Source organism: Semicossyphus pulcher, unplaced genomic scaffold (genome assembly GCF_022749685.1).
Source record: "Semicossyphus pulcher isolate SPU_LCO1_2020_fin unplaced genomic scaffold, fSemPul1.0.p SCAF_9, whole genome shotgun sequence".
NCBI classification, from domain to species: Eukaryota; Metazoa; Chordata; class Actinopteri; order Labriformes; family Labridae; genus Semicossyphus; species Semicossyphus pulcher.
Genome location: NW_027211770.1, coordinates 25041024 through 25059424, shown reverse-complemented (window position 1 = coordinate 25059424; position 18401 = coordinate 25041024). Strand labels below are relative to the sequence as shown.

The 18401-nt window shown below is 42.8% G+C and overlaps 1 protein-coding gene across 1 annotated transcript; it reads right to left on the bottom strand.

Moving 5' to 3' along the window:
* Positions 1–525: 525 nt before the first annotated feature.
* Positions 526–18401, bottom strand: ago1 (argonaute RISC component 1). The gene is made up of 19 exons (XM_069655547.1): positions 18255–18401; positions 14790–14976; positions 12278–12398; positions 10724–10905; positions 9981–10117; positions 9520–9654; positions 9231–9318; positions 7899–8046; positions 7504–7623; positions 7265–7387; positions 6971–7104; positions 6586–6770; positions 6249–6408; positions 5806–5896; positions 2860–3054; positions 2568–2702; positions 2384–2485; positions 1724–1923; positions 526–1390 (listed from the first exon to the last, which is right to left on the bottom strand). The coding sequence occupies exons 1-19, from the start codon at positions 18277–18279 to the stop codon at positions 1282–1284; spliced, it is 2577 nt and encodes an 858-aa protein (XP_069511648.1). The 5' UTR covers positions 18280–18401; the 3' UTR covers positions 526–1281.

Below are 18401 nucleotides of genomic sequence, written 5' to 3'. Positions count from 1 at the left end.
GGTGGAAGTTTAGAGTGCACAATGTGGCATCATCTCCGCTGATACATGTTGGAATGTGCATGATCAGAGCAAGGTCAATAGCTGAATGCGAGTTCAGCTTTGCAGCACTTAAGTGGTCACAGACTTTATATTTGCCTGCATTCAAATCTACAGAGGAGTGTTGACCTTGCCTATTGCCTTAGTTACCTCTTTGTTCTGAAAACTATGCAAATGTGGGTGTGAAAACTTCAACGGAACCTATGTCTAGCCCCAGGACAGACAAGTCTCGCCACTTTGGAGTAAAATAAATCAATAAGTAAACAAAAAAAAGTGCCTCGTAAATCCTACAAGAGCGACGCATACAAGATTATCTTCCTGTTTAAGTGCCCCTTTTCCATTGGTTGGCATCACTTTTGGCTGGTTAATAATGCTGGTTTAGGTGCATGGGGTGCAAGTATATTTGATACACTCTATGCAAATGGTCCCTCTATTGTTTTGCTAAGCTTGCCTCTATAGGCTAAATCTCTAAGGGACTGGCAAACGGAGAGTGCGGTATCTACGATATGCTACACCTGCTCTTTCTGTCTCTGCTAAGATAAAGACCAGAATGTACTAACAAACTCTTATGTGCAGGACTGGTGGCACCTACATGCTAACACTAAGTGCTAATGTACCATACCTCAGACTCCTCAAGGCTGATAAAAAAATAACATTATTCAAAAACATTAAAAACATGAATGTAGTTCATGACAACGTCAAAATGATACATGTAAGTGTGCGTGCCCAGTACCACCCCTCTGGAGGATCCCCATACTCAGGGGCTTGGAACACTGGCATCCGGCATTCGGATGGGTAAGGAGGCAGCATCGTGGTGGCAGTTACAAAAGTTTTTTGTGATTTTTTTTCTTCTTTTTATCGCCTGTTTTCCTCCCATCCGTATTGCATACTTACAAACACAGGAGTGTGAAGGTAGCGTACAATACAATTACATAATAATACCCAAGTTTTAAAAAGTCAACATAAAAAGAGCAATACTCCTGGTAAAGTAAAAACAATAAAATGACAATAATAATAATAATATTCATAACCTTTTGAGTGCATGAGGCTGTAGAGTCTGCCTGTGTTTTACAGGTGAAGGGCCTTACGTTTCTTGGATTTGGGTGAATGACTGACACACCTGTGGAGAATGTGTGGTGGGCAGTCATTGGGAATAAGGGATGGGGATGAGGTGGTGGTGGGCTATGTGCCCACTCAGGTAGAAATGAGGTGGAAGGGGATCGATGGTGGTGATGTTGGTGGAGCTCAGGCGAAGTACATGGTCCTCAGGGTGTCGTGGTGAATCTGAACAGCTTTGGCCAGCGCCTGGGGGTCCCGACCGTTACTCTGACCAGACACATGGCTGCCCTCTCCACTGCAGAGAGACATCGGGGAACAGAGATCAGTGACACTTCATATGTGATTATCAGAATAAGTCAACCCTGTTATATACAGACAGACTTTAATGTTCTTAAAGGCTGACAAACTTTATATTTGGTATGGCTGTAAAAAACAACTATATTTGTTTTAAAAATTGCACTGCTACTAAAAACAGAATACATAAGAAGATCAGTGTCACTCTCAAATTTACAAACAAAAAGAAAAATGTTTCCATTAAAGTATGTTGTAAGAATTCTGGAAACCAAAAACCAGGTTGCTTGCTCTCAATGTTTGAGAAACCCTGTGTTTCTTTCATGACCACACTTACCTGTCGTGTTCTTTGTCCACCAGATGGTAGCGGGCGCGGAAGGCCACAAGACGAGCATAGTAGGCTGGCGCAGGGATGGAGACTGAGCGGGTACAACGCACGTAAGTGTGGCACAACTGGTAAGTTAGAATCTGCAACTCGTCAGCCGTGAAACGATTGTCGTCCCATAAGACGTAGTAATGAGACGGCCGGCTGGTACCCTGGGGTGACGGAGAGAGGGGGATAGAAACGAGATGAAACAACCAAATACGATTTGTAGGGTTTTTGTGTCAAAGGCCATAAGTCTCATTATAATTTATTAAAGTATTAATCTCGTGGATTGTCATTTAAATAAATGTCTGTTAAGTCACTATCTATTGTCGCATGAGGTAACACAATGGTGATTGAGCCTATGGTCCAATGATGAAAGCCTTTGCATTTGCAGTATTACAGATTTGGTGTCTGTGGCGACTTTCACAGACAAAAATCACACAGTCACACATGCAACACTGTCTGGATATCTGGGAAGTGTGCACCCGCAATTACCATTCATCGCCACAGGTGCCGCCAAAGAGAACGAAACCGAGATCTTCGAGATTAGCACTTTAAGGGTTTTTATAAACTAAAAGTAATTACAAAGCACCACAGAACACTTAAACATTCTGTTTCTGTCGTTCTTACCTGTATGCCTGCGTGGCTGCACAGGTAGAAGTCAAACTCAAAGGGGTGAGTGATGCTGGTGTCTACTGTTGTCCCTGCAGGAATATTCCCACTCTTCCCAATCTTTAAAAAGAGATGAGAATTATTAAACATGCGTTTAATTAATAAATAATTTATCAAAAATCTGTTTAAAATAGAAGCTTACCCTTTCAGACTTGTCAGCACAGAAGAGACGTGTGTGGTGGCGTTTCTGCACCACGATGTAGGTAATGCCCGGCTGATAGTCTTTCTCCAACTTGATGCACGCGTCTCTGATGGCCAGGAGCTCATAGTGGAGAATCTACACACAAGAGTTAGGTTATAAACATGCATTATTATAAAGAATACAATAAAAAAAGAAATCAATAAAAAAACATTCATCTTTACATATTTTACAGTATCCAGTGGAGTCTAGTATATCAAAGAAATCTCCTCAAACTACAATGACGCCATCTTACCTGCGGCAGCTGTCCCTCGGGAACTCCATCTCTGTAGAAGATGATCCTGGTGGGCTTGAAGCGGGTCGATTTGTAGAACTGAATGAGCAGTTCACGCACCATGTAAGACAAATCTTCGATGATTTCCTGCCGGGGTCTCTGTACTCGCACTGTGGCACAGTATCTGCTTGGATGAGCGTCCATACTGCCTACCACCTAGAAGAGAGGGGAGAAGGGAGTGAGAGAGGTGAACAGTGTGCCATCGGGTGTTATATGGTGCTTTGCATGAGGGCATCCATCAAATGTAAATATATCCATCTACTCTGTGTCAAAGTGTGTTTGAGTAGGAACATTGTTCTCCAAAGTTTACAATTAAATCATCTTCTTATTATGTCATTCTTCAGTTGCTACATTTAGAATCAATCAGCATGAGAAATAATAAAAATGCTCCAGAGAAAAAGTTTACAATGAAAAATACTTCAGATGATCTCATTGTTTTTTCACCATTATCAGTCTATTGTCCCCATGTGTATATTTGTACATTAGCACCCCCAAGAGGCTGTCACTGGGGAGTGCAGGAGGCTCAACATCCATCTTTTTATTTTTCTTCCCTCCAATCCTCACACCGCACTACAAGTCTAATTTTTCACTGTTCTTTCTTCTCAGTCTGGAGGATCCAAGACAGACCCACTCTCCTCTCCCATCCTTCCTGTGTGTGACTCAAGCGTTTGTCATAATTGCTAGGCAACAACACAGCCAACCACAGGCGAGCTGAGGTCAAGGGCGGACGAGGGTTGACGTCATTTACTTCATGAACGTGAGTCAGTGATGAGCCATTTGTTTCCCCGTATCCCTAACTGACTCCTCTCTTCTCTCTACCATTTTTTTCCTCCGCTCAGCTTTATTCATTGTGTCTAAATGAACAGTCGGATTGAGTGCAGACGTCTCTCATCAGGGCATTTATCACTATTATAATGTTACAGAATAGAACTGGTGTTAATGGAGCCTTTTGATAAGCCAAAGGACTTGACTCTTAACGTTAAGTAAGCCCGAGGTAACACAATGGTTAATAAAGCTGTAAATGGCATCTGCAGCTAATGATGGTTTTAATAAAAATGCCAAAATGAATTATGAATACTAATCTGAAGTTAACAAAGCCAAGCAAATGAATAAATCTCTGTTATCCATTTGACTGTGCACATATGAGCTGAATGTAGAAACAGATTAAGGATGTTAAAGCTCTTCTTCCTTCTTCCTATTTTTAGTGTCAGATTCTTCTTTATTAAAGCATTTCTGTGCGCAGTGACCCGTGCCACTGTAACTAGGCAACCACACTGGTGTGCGTTTGCTGTTCTATGACATCTTGAGGTCATTTGCATTATTTACATGTCCCTGTTCTTTTCTAATTTGCCTATAAAAGGAGTGCTCCTGCAAACTTAGCATCTGGACTGCCACCAGTGAAGCCACACCACACTGTGGCAGTTATCAACAACTTTGTACTGGCAGATGTTTTTCCTAACTTAATTTAGTAAGTAATTTTCACTTTACATAACTAAAAACCTCATAAAAAGATGATAAAAAAGTGTTCAACAGATTTGAAAAGAATTGAAAAACAGAGATGCTTGTGTTGGCAACTATTCATACTTCTAAAAGGCCACTATTCCCCAGATATAGTTTTGATCTGCTTTTAGCCATCTGTGTTTGAGAGCTGACACAGAGCTGCAGTGTTTGGTGCTTTTTAGTGTGCAACACAGGCAGCAGCAGTGGGCAGAACCTGTCCTACAGTCATTATAATCAATTCTGCAAATGGTATGAATTATTACTTTGAGTTGTTGTGTATCTATAATAAAGTATGTATCTATACTGAAGTGTCATGAGTTGTTGTTCATCTTAAAGTAATAATCTGGACGATTTTTATGTAAATAAATGTCTGTGAAGTCACTATCCTTCGCCGAATGAGGTAACACAGTGGTGATTGAGCCGATGGCCCACTGATTAAAGCCTTTGCATTTGCAGTATTACAGACTGGGTGTCTGTGGCGACTGTGGTGTCTGTGGCAATGCTAAGCGGCTGCTTTTCCGGTCTCTGCCAATGTTGCGAGTAAACAGTAATCTGCTATGGCTGAACAAACCAAGCAAAACAAAAAGATGGATGACTACAGATACAACTTCAAAAGTAAGTGAAAATCCAAAGAAAAAGAATAAATTTGACGCTCAGATGAAGGCGAACAGCCTAGAAAGGAAAGCGACCGTCAGCGTGGAAAATCAAGAGTTACAACCGGAGCCAACCGTGGACGTCACACATGCAACACTGTCTGGATATCTGGGAAGTGTGCTCCTGCAATTACTGTTTATCGCCATAGGTGCCGCCAAAGAGAACGAAACTGAGATCTTAAAGATTATAACTTTAAAATATAATTTACTATGAATGCTAACTTAAAGAAAACCCTGACTGTATAGAAGTAAAAAAAGGTTCTCTCTTGAACTAGGGAGTTCATTTTAGAATTACACTAAAAACATAAAAAGAAGTAAGTATAAAAAAAAAGTCTCAGCCTGTCCACATAGCACAGGTCTGGAACTCTAGGGCCAGTACCCGACAATGGTAGCAAAAACCAGCAAACCAAACCCATTTATAAAACATCCTTGTGTTTCCTACAGCCTATAATCTTCAAACTGTAAAGACTGTAATTATACACAATACTGCTACTAATGCATATTTCCATTGTCATGCACTTTGATTTGATAAATCAAATAATAATTTAGTCTCTGAATAACAAGTGATAATAAGAAATGCTCTTTACAAGTTGCCAGAATCAAAAGCACTCCGGTGTCCCTCCCACACATGGGCTTAACCTGCACACTCTGACTTTGTGCGACATGCAGCACTTGCACATTTACATCCTTTTCCTGAGAGTGTGTTCCAGGTCAACTCTTGCCGTTTAATGAAGCCGTTATTTGTGAGACTTACAGCAGTAATGGAGGGCTTCTTGCCATCTCCAGCAGGGGGGTGCGTGACGTCTGCTCCCAGGAAGATAACCGGCTGCTGAAACACTGCTGACCTGAGAGAGAGCGAATGGAGGAGGACATGTAAATTACACTTGCTCATAAAAGGCATTGCAGGGTTGTTTATGAGGAGTAGGATTATAATTGGAGGCTGTAATGCTGCGCTGTACTTCAGTAACGGAAATCATTATGTGCAAGTTGTTGCAATACAAGAGAGAATACACTTTTAATGAGGAGACCAAATAAAGGAAGTGTGTCTTTGCCGTACAATATGGAGGGTATAATTCTAAAATGGACATACTATATAAATGGAAAACTACCTGTGGCAGTAGTCTGCCATGAATAGGTTACACCTACGTCAAACACCTGGTTCTAGGTGACAGGAAAGAAGCCCTAACAAAAGCTTACCGTTGGTGAGGCACCAGGATGTTGTTGATGCCTCCCAGCTTCACATTGATCTTGAGGCAGAGGTTGGAGAGGGTCTGAGGGGACGTCTTCACCACGTTCTTCACCTGGACACACTGCGTGGCCATGCCCAAGAGGGTGTCACCCACACGCTTTACCTCAGCTTAAAGGGGACAGTAAAATGAGGAATTACGAACACCAAGATGCTTTTAAATTTGATACTTCTTGAAGATGATGCATAGAAGACTGTCTTTGGATCGTTTTCTGCTTTCTATTTCAGACACTTGTTTTTTGTAGTCCTTCATTTATTAGTCAGTACAAAAACGATAACAGGTCCTACCATAGACGGGAGTTTTTCCTGGAAGAATGACGATGATGAGCTGCAGTCCAGAGTAGGTGTTCTTCAGGTGTCTGAACATGGGCTCCACGCTGTCCGCCCCCTGGGCGTATTTACAGAAACATGGCTGGCCCTGAATTGGCATCCCAGCATCCTTAGAGATCTTGCGCAGCTGGTCTGTGAAGTTCCTGACAGATAATCAGAGCAGTTAAGACAAAATCCAGCAAACTAAGTCTTACATTGCTATCATCTTGCACTGTATACCTGCCCTGACTGGGAAATGTTTAAGAGAACTGTTGAATGCAAAACAGCCTAAGAATGTTTATTGGGAAATGATTTACTCCCTGCTAAAAACTAATCCCCACTGTAACTATTGATCAGTACTTACTTGAGCACCTCCTCCCTGCACTGTTTCTGGGGAGCAAAGCAGGCAATCGCCCACACTTTGATCTCGATGCCGTTATAAAACTGTTTCCCCCTCATGTCCCACACTCCCTGGTTGGGGGTAGCTATGGCACGGTTCTGTGGAAAAGAGCACCAGAGGAGTTATAATTTAAATCAAATCAGGTCAGGTTCTCAGCAAAGTATGTGCACTACAGTGTGTGAGAAGGATTTCTGTTTAGATTGTCAGTACTTTCATAAAAACTGTCAAACTGAATCTTTTATATTATGGATGTCTTACCCGTCCTCCATACTGCAGGATCGGAGCTGGAAGCACCCTGCCCGTCACCTCGGCCATGTCATCTTTCACCTTGATCCCAAACTCCTGGATGTACGGGTCCAGGTTGAAGTTAGCGTTCTTCATCTGTGGAGAGCGAATAAAACAAATCATATCTCACATAAATCACACAGACATACTTTTCTGTACACTGTTGTTACATCGGATTTGTGGCCTCCACCCAGCAGTTGTCTACCACTCACCAGCCTGCTGATCTCCTCTTGTCTGTCCGGTGCAGAGCGAGCTGTGGCTTTGATCATAGTGGAGGTCTGATTATCTGTCAGTTTCTTGATGCATCGCTGGCCTGCTACAATGTTACACACCTGGAAAGAGTGAACATTGGTTATTCGCATGCACCAATCCTGGCCGCTTCTCCACATCTTTAGTTTTCATGGTGTTGTACATACTCTTTACTGGTTAAATATTTTAAGTAATAATCTTGAAGATTTTCATTTAAATAAGTGTCTGTTAAGTCAAAATCGCCAAATGAGTTAGTGACACGTTTTCCATCACCCAGCAGTGGTTGGTCTGCCAAAAAGGGTAGGCGGAGCTAAACGGCTGAATCAAAATAAACTCAGGTGTTGTATTAGTTCCTCACCTCCAGGGGCAGGTAGGTGTGCTTCTGCTCCTGTCCCACCTGTAGACAGGGTAGGTGGGGGTATTTTAGCTGCAGGTTGTACTTCTGCTTGAAGTACTGGGCCACTGTACATTCTACTGTCTGCCCACTTTCGAGCTGGAGGGGAAACCTGGTGGGGAAGACAAGAAATAAGAGCTATGGTATAGTAATCTAAAATGCTAAAAGTTGCCTTCGCTAATAGGGGTTAGAAAATATTCATACAATGTTACAATTTCATTTAGCAGACATTTTAAAGTACATCTGAGAGTTAATACAACACAAGCAAGGATAAGGACGGGGGGGAACAATGTCAGTAAGTGGCAACAAACGGCTTCAAACCCCTGCCTGGTCATGTCCGGAGTCTGTGGCACATCAGTGAAAAACTGTCATCAGGCTTAATCACTGGCAAGCTCCTGATTTGCTGATTTATACAGGTTCATGTTTAAATGTTTAATGTTTGAAGTAATTGTAGCTTATCAATTTCCAAATGAATGTATTAAACCTTAAACAGGCTGATATAAATAGAGAAATAAAGAAGCTCTCTTGCTTTCTGCCAGGCTGTAAGAAAGAACTTTAGTCTATCAAACGGCACCTTACAAAAGAATACAATTGGGATAAAATACTAATTAATCCTTTTTAATATAAGAGGAACCTTTGTTTCTATATAGTGGTGTGTTTTCAGCACAGAAACTTTCCCAGGCGGCTGAGATAGTAGGAACTTCACCTGCAGGAACTAGGTAGTTATACAGTTCCTGTAGCAGAGTTTGAAGTGCCAAAAAAGAGTCGGATAAAGAGAGATACAAGAAGAGACAGTCATGAGGGCTAGTGATTGAATGAGAGAGAGGGAGAGGAAATGAAAAAGCGTCCAGTGTGGAAACGGGAACAGGCTTTCTGGAGTTTGGAGTATTTATTTCTTACTCAGCATGTCTCCTTTTCATTCATTCATCTATTCAAACATCAGAATCATGTGAGAGTAACTACTGACAACAACAGTGTAATGAAATTTAAAATGCCAACACAACCATTTTTGAATCTGTCACTCTTACAGTTTGTCTTCTGATGTGGCGGAAAATCAGCCATGAATGTGCAGTAAAGGGGATTTTTTAGATTGCAGATTACTTCCTGAAATCCCTGTGGCTTTGTTCCTTTCGGTTGAAACAAACTACAAGAAAAACTGGTTATTCATAGACATGTGGATTATTTAGATCTACATTATGTAGCCAATTTGGAGCTGTCCTAATAATGGTGTCACTTACAAACAGCATCCGACAAATAATGTAATAAGATGTAATTTGATGCTGTTGGCGCACTTACGTCTGGTGGCTGGCAGGTCGTCTGGTGACATTGCATACACGATACTTCCTCTTCATTTGGCCACAGTGGGTCACCTCCACCTTCAGGCCTGGTGTTGCCAACAGTAAGTGGGGTGCCCAAGCATACACAGAGACAGACAGAAAAACAGACATGATAATTTAATGCAGACAACTTTAAAGAGCTTCTTATAGATAACATAATGTCACAATCAAAGAGGGAAATGTATGTGTATGTATGATGTAGATGGAATCATGTTGTGTTTTGCGGACAATCTCACCCAAAAGCCCACCTTTAATCTCCTTGGTGAAGCGGACCCGTTGCGAGTCGGTGAGAGTCTTGGGCTGCTCGTCGATATTGCGAATATCCAAAACCTCACACATGAACTCAATTACAGGCTGGGCTTTGTAGAAGGCCGTGGCGGACACTAGAGGGAGACAGAGAGCAGAAATGTGTTCACACAAGTCAGTTAAGGCAAGTTAACAAAAGGTGCAAGATGTCTACAACTTTCATGAACCTGAATATTTAAGGCAATTGTCTGGGCTAAATCTATTTTACAGGCAGACAGTATAAAGCACAGCAGCTGCTTATATTTATGATATCATCATTATAAACCATGTTATATCAAATGATTTAAATCTGCTTGGGTACAGAGTTAATTAACTTTTCAGCAATTTTGTCCCACTGTTTCTGTCTAGTCATACAATGTCAGGAAAGAACATGAGATCACCGTCTGCCTCCTCAGTGACTCACCATCAATGTTAAGCATCATCTTCCACATGGCGGGGCGCACAGACTGGTGGAAGCCAAACCAGACTTCCCTCCCCCCTCCCAGCGGGTGGTAGTATCCTTCAGGTGGGGAGAAAAACGAACGGCCCACAGGAGTGTACCTGATGGGAGGAGGGGAAAATGATGAATGTGCAAAATGACTCGACTTAATTCAAAGCATGACCTCAGCATGACTTCATGTCCAGTAAAGTTGTTGTGTCATGTCGAAGGTTTGGAACAAATTAACGGATTGAATAGATTTGCAAAAACAATAAAACACAACATTTGAGTGTTAAGAAATGATGGTGCATTTTCTAGAAAAGATTTATTCAAAACAAACAAAACATGAGGACATTTTATCACTGAGCTGACTTTGTCTATGGCCTGAAGGCTTTCTTTTTTAACCATTTTCAGGTCGAGTCCTGGAGACAGTTATCATTTTTCCCCTGCTCCACATTGTTCAGTGGACACTTTCACACAGGTCTCAGCTAACAAGCATCTTTTGTTTAGTGACTCTGACCCCTGGAGCTATGATGGTCTGATGCAAGTGAATGCAACGTCCCAGTTCACCTTGCTAGGCTGCACGGTTATAATGTCAACAAAAAAAGAACTTGGCAAAATATGACTCTCCAAATCGAAGGCATATATAACTCTAAGGGCTGCTGCTGTCTGTGTAGGTATATCTGTATGTCTGTATTACTAAGAGGGAAAGTGTTCCTATGTTGTACCTCATAGAGGCCAGGTGGCGCATGGCCACGTCCAGGGCTTGAACTGAGTCGAGGGGGACCTGCAGCCGACCGCTGACTAGAGTCTCCTGCAGCAGGCGCCATGACACTTTGGCCAGCCAACGGATGGACACCTTGAAGATTCGGTCCTTACCCTCGCCTGGGATAGTTACCTCAAAATCCACCTAAAGAAAGAAGAAAAGGACAGAAACCAAAGGAAAGGTAAACAAAACAGCTGACAGTGAAGGAGAACAGAAGCTTCTGTGGCTGTATGGGCTCCTAAATATAACTCATAGTACACACGTCCAAATCCTTAAAGAAACTGACATCCACTTATTCATTTCCTTGCCAACAGTTGGATGAGAAAATCAATTTCAAGTGTGTACAGAAAATACAGAGCCGCAGACATGCTCTCTCTTTGTTTGTTTAATCTGTACAGAAACAACAGCCCAAAAATGCAGAGTTGAATTTTGAGAGGGGAAAATGTGCAGGACTACATTTTAGTTTAGCTAACTGACTTTGGTGTTGTAGTGATCGGACAGATATTACAGCTCTAAAGGGCCAGTTCACCGATTTTCAACCTCAGTCCTGTCATGTTTTTGTGGGGGGCTAATGCCATTACGGTAGAACAAAAATGCAACTTCACTTTGTGCCTTTGGAGGATGCTTTCCACTTCTCCAATGGGCCCTGGAAAGACCAGGGAGCTTGCCAAACTACACTTCCTCAATCTGGGACGCCCGCCTCCGACGTCACGTCTCATTCACACTCGTCAGGTAGACTGCAGACCCTAAGATTTTTTAGACGATCCACTCGTATATTCTCGTCGTATTTCAGATTCTGTACCGCTCTGAGCCATTGCCTGCAGCGATAAATGTCCTTGACTGGAAAACGGTAGTAATTCACTCCAGCGTCTCTCGCTGGGCCATTCCTTTTAGAAAGAGGGGTGCAATGCATGCTGGGTGTTGTAGGAATGTAGAATGGGCGAAACCGCGAGCTGTTTGTACAACTTTCTCCACAGCTATGGCTATTTCAAATATTATTGTTTCTATTGATTACAGAGAACACCAGCTTTGACTGACCGGCTTTTTCCAGGGGCGAACTGCTCCTTTAATGATCTTTTACTCTTACTCAAACAGGAAAGCAACTACACAGATTTCCCAAATGGCTATTCCTCTACGATTGGAAATACCAGAAAGCAGAACTTTCTGTCTCCATTGTTCATAAAGCATTATGGGTTTTTTGGTTTTTCAGAACACTGGGGTCAAAACATGCGCTCTGAAGGAGACAAAAAACGTTAAATTTGACCTCCATTCAGTTTGAAGCTTAATCCAAAAGGAAAACTGGACTTGGCTGAAGTTCTCGAAGACGTTTCACCTCTCATCCAAAAGGTTTTTTCAGTTCTCGCCTCTATTTAGTGTTCGTCAATAAACCCTTTCACCCTCAAGTATTGGCGCAATTTTTCATTCAGACAGGGCTTCATTGATCCCTGAGCAGAAATTAGTGGGTGTTCATGTCATGGTTTTGTGAGTGTCATTCAATCCCACTGCAAACACCTACCTTCTCACTCCCAATAGGAAGTGCTAGCACCGTGTAGATGTTCTTCTTGCCGTCATACACCGGCTTCCTGTCGCCAAAGAGCTGGGGCTTGAAGTGTTGCACCATGTATTCAACCACCTCTCTGTAGGGAGACGCACACACAAAGACGACATACAATTAAACATGCTGCAGACACAGAAAGAGGCCCAATTAAAGCCATCGCCTGATCAGGACGCTCTATTGTGATCAGGAGGGGGAGCAGCTCTCAGGATGATAGAATATCGATCAAGCGGGATACAGCTGCTGGGTGCAATATTTCATGGTCACGGGGGGAGAGGCAAGGACAAAAAGAGTGAGGGTTTGAGCGGGGGGCCACCGTTCAATGCTTGGTGCCTTGGCCTTCATCTAAGTGTGGGGGATGAGGAGCTGCTCTGAAAAGAACAGGTCAAAGGCCTTGACCTTTGCACGCCTTGTTGGACCCTTTGTCACAAAGCCTAAAAACCAAAAGACACTGAACCTCAAATGTCCTCTCTGAGTGCTAAAGAAAATAACCAACACGTTAATGTTTTTAAGGATTCTTCAAGAGAATTTAGGTTTCCATAGTAAATAACTATTTAATTACAAGCAGGAGATACATTTTGATGTGTTTCTGTTTCTGTTCACATCCTTGAAGACAACCTTGTCCTCCTGCAGAGATCTTAAAAGATTATTTAATCAAAAACAGAACGCTAAATGAGGACACTGGTACTGGGTCAGGACTGTTTTAATAGACAGAATTAAATCACGATGAGAAAAGTAATGATTTTGAAGAAAACATGCAAAATCAAACAATTAAATTTAAGCTGCAAAAGTAAATTTGTCAAAAATAAGGGCCACCCTGTGATGGTCTAATAACATCTGGCTGTTTATTGTCCAGAAAAAAAACTGAATATGTATCAAGTATATATTATACTCAAATATATACTATACTTGATATTATATTCCTGCTTCTAGCCTGTCCTCAACACCTGACATGTGACTCCCAACAAAGAACAACCGTGAAACATGATATCCAATCATATCTTGTTGTCCGCCACCTCAAAGTCACAAGTGTGACACTACAATGTCAGTGTGGAATTGAAACCAGGGAAAGCTGAGTAAAAGAAAAAAAATGACATTCATGCGTTCACAGGAGGATAAACTTCCCTGGTTCGACCGTGACAAAACATATGTATTGTGTGGCGTGTTGCTGTTTCCCCTCGAAGGCAGACAAGATGGTCGGTTTTTCAAAGGGAACTAGTTCTCTGGAGAGCCGCAACAAAAGTCAGCAAGGCAGGCGGACAGCACATTCCCCCTGTGGATTCTGTGATTTAGGGTTATGTACCGTTTTATGCTTTGATTAAAGTGATAAATGTGACAATTTAAAATCACAGCAGCTCATTTTTTGATCTTAATTTGTTACAGCTGAAAAGAAGATTTGAATTTGTCCATAAAACTCTGCCTGGGGACTAGTATCTCTGTTATAATATTGAATGAAGAACAAAGAAATAACCTCATCCATCCGTGCAAGGCTGTGTGTTTACTGAGTGAACCAAAAGAAACCTTCTTCGCTTCATAAATTAAATACTAATGAATCACCTTTTAGTGCATTAAACCTCTTCTGAATACGGCCATAAGACGCCTAGTTCTTCTCCTGCATGATATCACAAGGTTGACCATTACTTATTCTATCCCATATTAGCATTAGCATCCTCCTTCATTTCAGTGACTTCATCTAAATGTTGACACCTCCATGCTGATTTAACACTCTGCAGCATAAACACCTGCCAAGGTGAGAGGGTCAGCGAAGTTAGATTCACTTCTGACTCCACCATCTGTCCAGACGAGTCTCTGTGGAACAGCTACTGCAGGAAGAGGAAGCTTTCCACTGGTACATGTGATCTGATTCATGCATGAACTTGTCTGATATCGCTTTTTGCACGTAAAAAAATCTGACAATGAGTCACACTCGGTTTAATTTCACTGAGGTATTTCCTTCCTTTTGCGGAGCATTTAATGTAATTAATTATCAGTAGGAGCGTGTGGATTTTATGACTTAATATCTCATTTGTTTCCTACTTAACAGAGCAGCAATGTGGAAAAATAGAGAATGGCACAGCTAAGAAAACCAATAGGTTATAATAGGTGGATCATATTTGGGAGTTGTAGAGCTCTGCTTTAGCTACAATGGACTTTTCATTATTTTTCCAACACAAAAACATGTCAGTCAACCTGTAAGAATTAATAAATAGCTGTTACAAAGAATTACTTTTAAATCTGAGTTGCACTGTTCTTGCTGAAAGTAGCTTTTACTGCTGCCAGCACAGTGATTACGAGTGGCTGTTGGGCTTTCATTATCCAATTTTAAAAAACTTTCTACATGGAAGACTTTTCTGGTGCTTGCAACAAGTTAATAACTGCTTATGACAAAAGACAACAGACAAGTGCTGATCTTTCAGGTTAATGTGGGGCGTGGGGGGGGTAAAAGGGGTACAACCATTGTCTCAACTATTACCTGTTGACTCTCCGTGGGCACTTGTCGGGCTTGATGTCCACCTCATAGTGGTAGACGTCCATCTTTGGGATCTCCACCTCGAAGTAGTTTGCCAGCAGCTTGATGGGCTTGCCCACGGTACCCATGCCCGGCCGGCGGGGGGCATGGAACACCTGCTGCAGGGGTGGGGGGAAGACCCCCATGGGCACTGGACAGACAAGGGGAAAGGGAGCCATGGACAAGGACAGGTGACAGAGGGGAGGTTGATGAACAAAGGCATGAGCAAGAAGGGGAAAAAAAACAAGGGGAAAAAAAACAAGTGAAAGCAGAGGAAATGGATAAGCAAAGCAAGCACACAAGAGATAAGGAAGTGGTTGTAAGCAGCAGAGGACAGAGCCAGGAGGGCGAGAAATGTGGCATAAGCCGGGAAGGAAGCGTAGGCAGAGAGCAGGAGGACATGAGGACATGGTAGGTGGACACCAGAGAGAGAGGCAGGAACAGGAAGACAGGAAAAGGGAGAGGGAAGTTAGGGAAATAGAGAGACAATGAGAATGGAAAAGTTTAGTGGTAAAATGGCCATTTGGGGCCAAGGAAAGGGGGAAAGATACGTTATATAAGAGATGAAGGTGATGGAGGTGGATATTGACAAGACAAAAAGAAGAGGAGGAGGAACCGCAGGATAAGGTGAATAGGGGATGGATGAGTGAGAGAAGGGGGAGAACATTATAGTGGGAAAAGAAACAGAATTCCTTAGAAAAATGCTTCTTTAGGCAGCATTTTGTAACTTCTGTTCTGTTGTACTTTTTAATACATCCAGTCAACCAACAATTGTGAAAACTGATAACATGTTTAAGTGATTTGTTCTACATTTTCAGCTTCTTTCTGGTGTTAGTGGAGCTTTCAGGCTGTTTATCTGACAAAATATAACAGATGAGGGCTTTTATATCTATTACTTAAAATGTTATGGACCAACTGAGTCATCGTTGAATAAGAAAAGAATAAGAGTGTATTCCATTAAAACATTTGGTACTTTCAATATAAAATGTCTTCATCCAGCACAGACTTCATATGTCAGGAGTATTCAACAAAAAAAAAACTTAACCCTCCCTGATAAATGGCTATCCATGTCCATATTAGCATCATGTCTTAAAAACAAGTCTAAGCCAGTCAGGAGGTGTAATAAGGGGGAGGTCCCAGACGGGGTGCTCGGTGTGAGGCTAGCTGTGACTCCTGCCTGAGAGGGGCCCAGTGCCTTAACCTCTGGGTCCCCAGAGACCAGCCCTCCTCCACCACAACAAAGACCCCAGCTGCCCTGCTCCTCCGTCTCACACTCACACACACACAAATACACGGGTGTACGACGGAGGGAGCGCCCTTGCTACGGCTCACTCATACACACAAACACAGGGGGCCCCCTCTACATTCCCAGCCTCACCATGGAAACACCACAGCAACACAGCATTGTCATGGATATCAGGGGACCACTGTGTGTGTGAGGGTGTGTGTGTGTGTGTGTGTGTAGGGCTGTTGGAGGAGATGGGAGGAGGCAGGGTGCCGCCGTGGTCAAGCTGAAGAGACCTTGGCCTTTTTGGTCCTGCACTAAGCACGTTCCCACATCCAAACTGGGGAAGCCCTGCTTTAAATAGCTGCTGTCTGAAATCTCAAACATACCGCTCAATGATATGTTCACTGAGCATCCGAAAAAGGCCTGCCTAGCAGGAAGAGTAAAATGACCCATAAAACACAGAAAGATGCTCTTCTTATTGTGTGTGAATGTTTAGAATCACACTTCCCAACAACACATCTGACAAACACCCTAAACACAGACACCAGACATGTGTCGACCACGCGAACCCTGTGTGCTAGAAAGCACGTACGTGTGCGAAATGTGTCTAGAGTGCACTAAAGTGATCGTTACGCACTCACACAATGACACACACACCTCGCCCTCGTGCCAGTAAAGGCAGATGGTGAGACGCGGAGCCAGCGTTCTCACATATCCCAAGACAATAGCAGACTTTCCCGGGCGGTAAGTCTTAAAGCAGAGCTTTGGTGCTGCATCACAACATGAAGACTTACTGTCGATTTACTGTCCTTTTAATGACGTAACGGGTAAAAAGCCAGAGTCACATGGGAATGGCTACTTATAAGTAATATCCAGGGGGACTTGTACATTTTATAACTTTCCGTGGCTTTAAAGCAAGGACAAACTAAATTCTGAAACATGTGACCGGTAAATAAGGCTCAAAATAAGGAACAGAAGTAGATGTCTACTTGGAGACCCCTTCCCCTCATCAGGAGATCACAACAGACTAAGTACATGAATGAGAAGGAATAGCCAATTATGCACCAATTGTTTTGGCCCAACTAGTTGGCTCTCTGAATAATTGGCTGTTGACCATGAGCTAAACATGGCAATCAGCTCACTCATGGAAAACAGCACATTGAATAATCACACTTCAAACACAAAAGCGGACTTTGAGATGAGGGCCCCCCAGGGGGTCTGCACCCATCCTAAAAAAATAAAAACAAGCCTATTCAACTGTATTCAAGGTTTAGTATCTAGATTAACAAGTTATTTCATTAGGCCTATCTATGCAAATGAAGAGAACCTGGAGATATCAAAAGAGGATTTAGAGGTAGTCAGCGGTGTCTGGGAGTTCACAACACCACCTCCTTCAAACAGCTTTTAGTTTACAATCCCTACAAGGTAGATTTAAGACTGGATTCTAAGTGCCAGGGTTCAAAAGTTTACACAATAGGTGGACTTCAGACCTGGGCATAAAGTCAAACACAAGCTCGTGTGTGTTATAATTGGCTGCCTCCACACCTCAGTGTCATCCAAGAAAACTGCCAAATAGAGAACATCACTGGCACAGATGAGCAGTAACTGTAAATATGAAGATGAAGCTTGCAGAGCACATACAAATGCAATGCACTGCACCTGCTTCTTAATCTTCAAAGTCTAAAATCAGTTTCTGTAATGCAAAGATCACAATTGAATATGATTTTTGGTTCCACGTAAATAATTAATTGATCTGTCTCTGCAGAGGTTAGGCCTGTGCTCATCATCAGTGCATGTAAGATTAGGTGTTAAACACTCTTTAGACAACCATAACCTGGGGAGGCTGGTGCAGCCAGCTGCTGCTGCTGCTTGAAGGCGGGCTTCACCTCATCCCTCCTCACCGAGATTCCCACGACCTCCCTGCCCCCGCGCATGGCTGAGGATATTGTCAGCGTTTCAAAAGGCTTGTCTACTGCTATAAATCTGGATTAATTATAACGTTTTCTGCACAGTTTTGTGTTTGCAGCCTGCAGGAGAGCCTCCTCCATCTCATGCAACAGACGGGGTTGTCACCAAGCCTCCTCCTGACGCTAAGGCCAGGCTATGGTGCTCCGTTTTTTAGCTGCAGTCTATATCTGCGGCCATAACTCTGGTATCCGGATTGATAGCATGTTAAACCACTAAAGTAAAAATAAACCTACCAGCGCCTGACGGTCCCGGCTCCATCCCATTCACTTAGCCGCGCGGGTACAAGCTAGCTAGTCCGGGGTGCTGTGGCCAAACCGCCGGCCCCTTCAGGCTGGAAGCGTCTCAGACTTCCAGCCCCCTCCTCTCGGCGTGTAGACTTC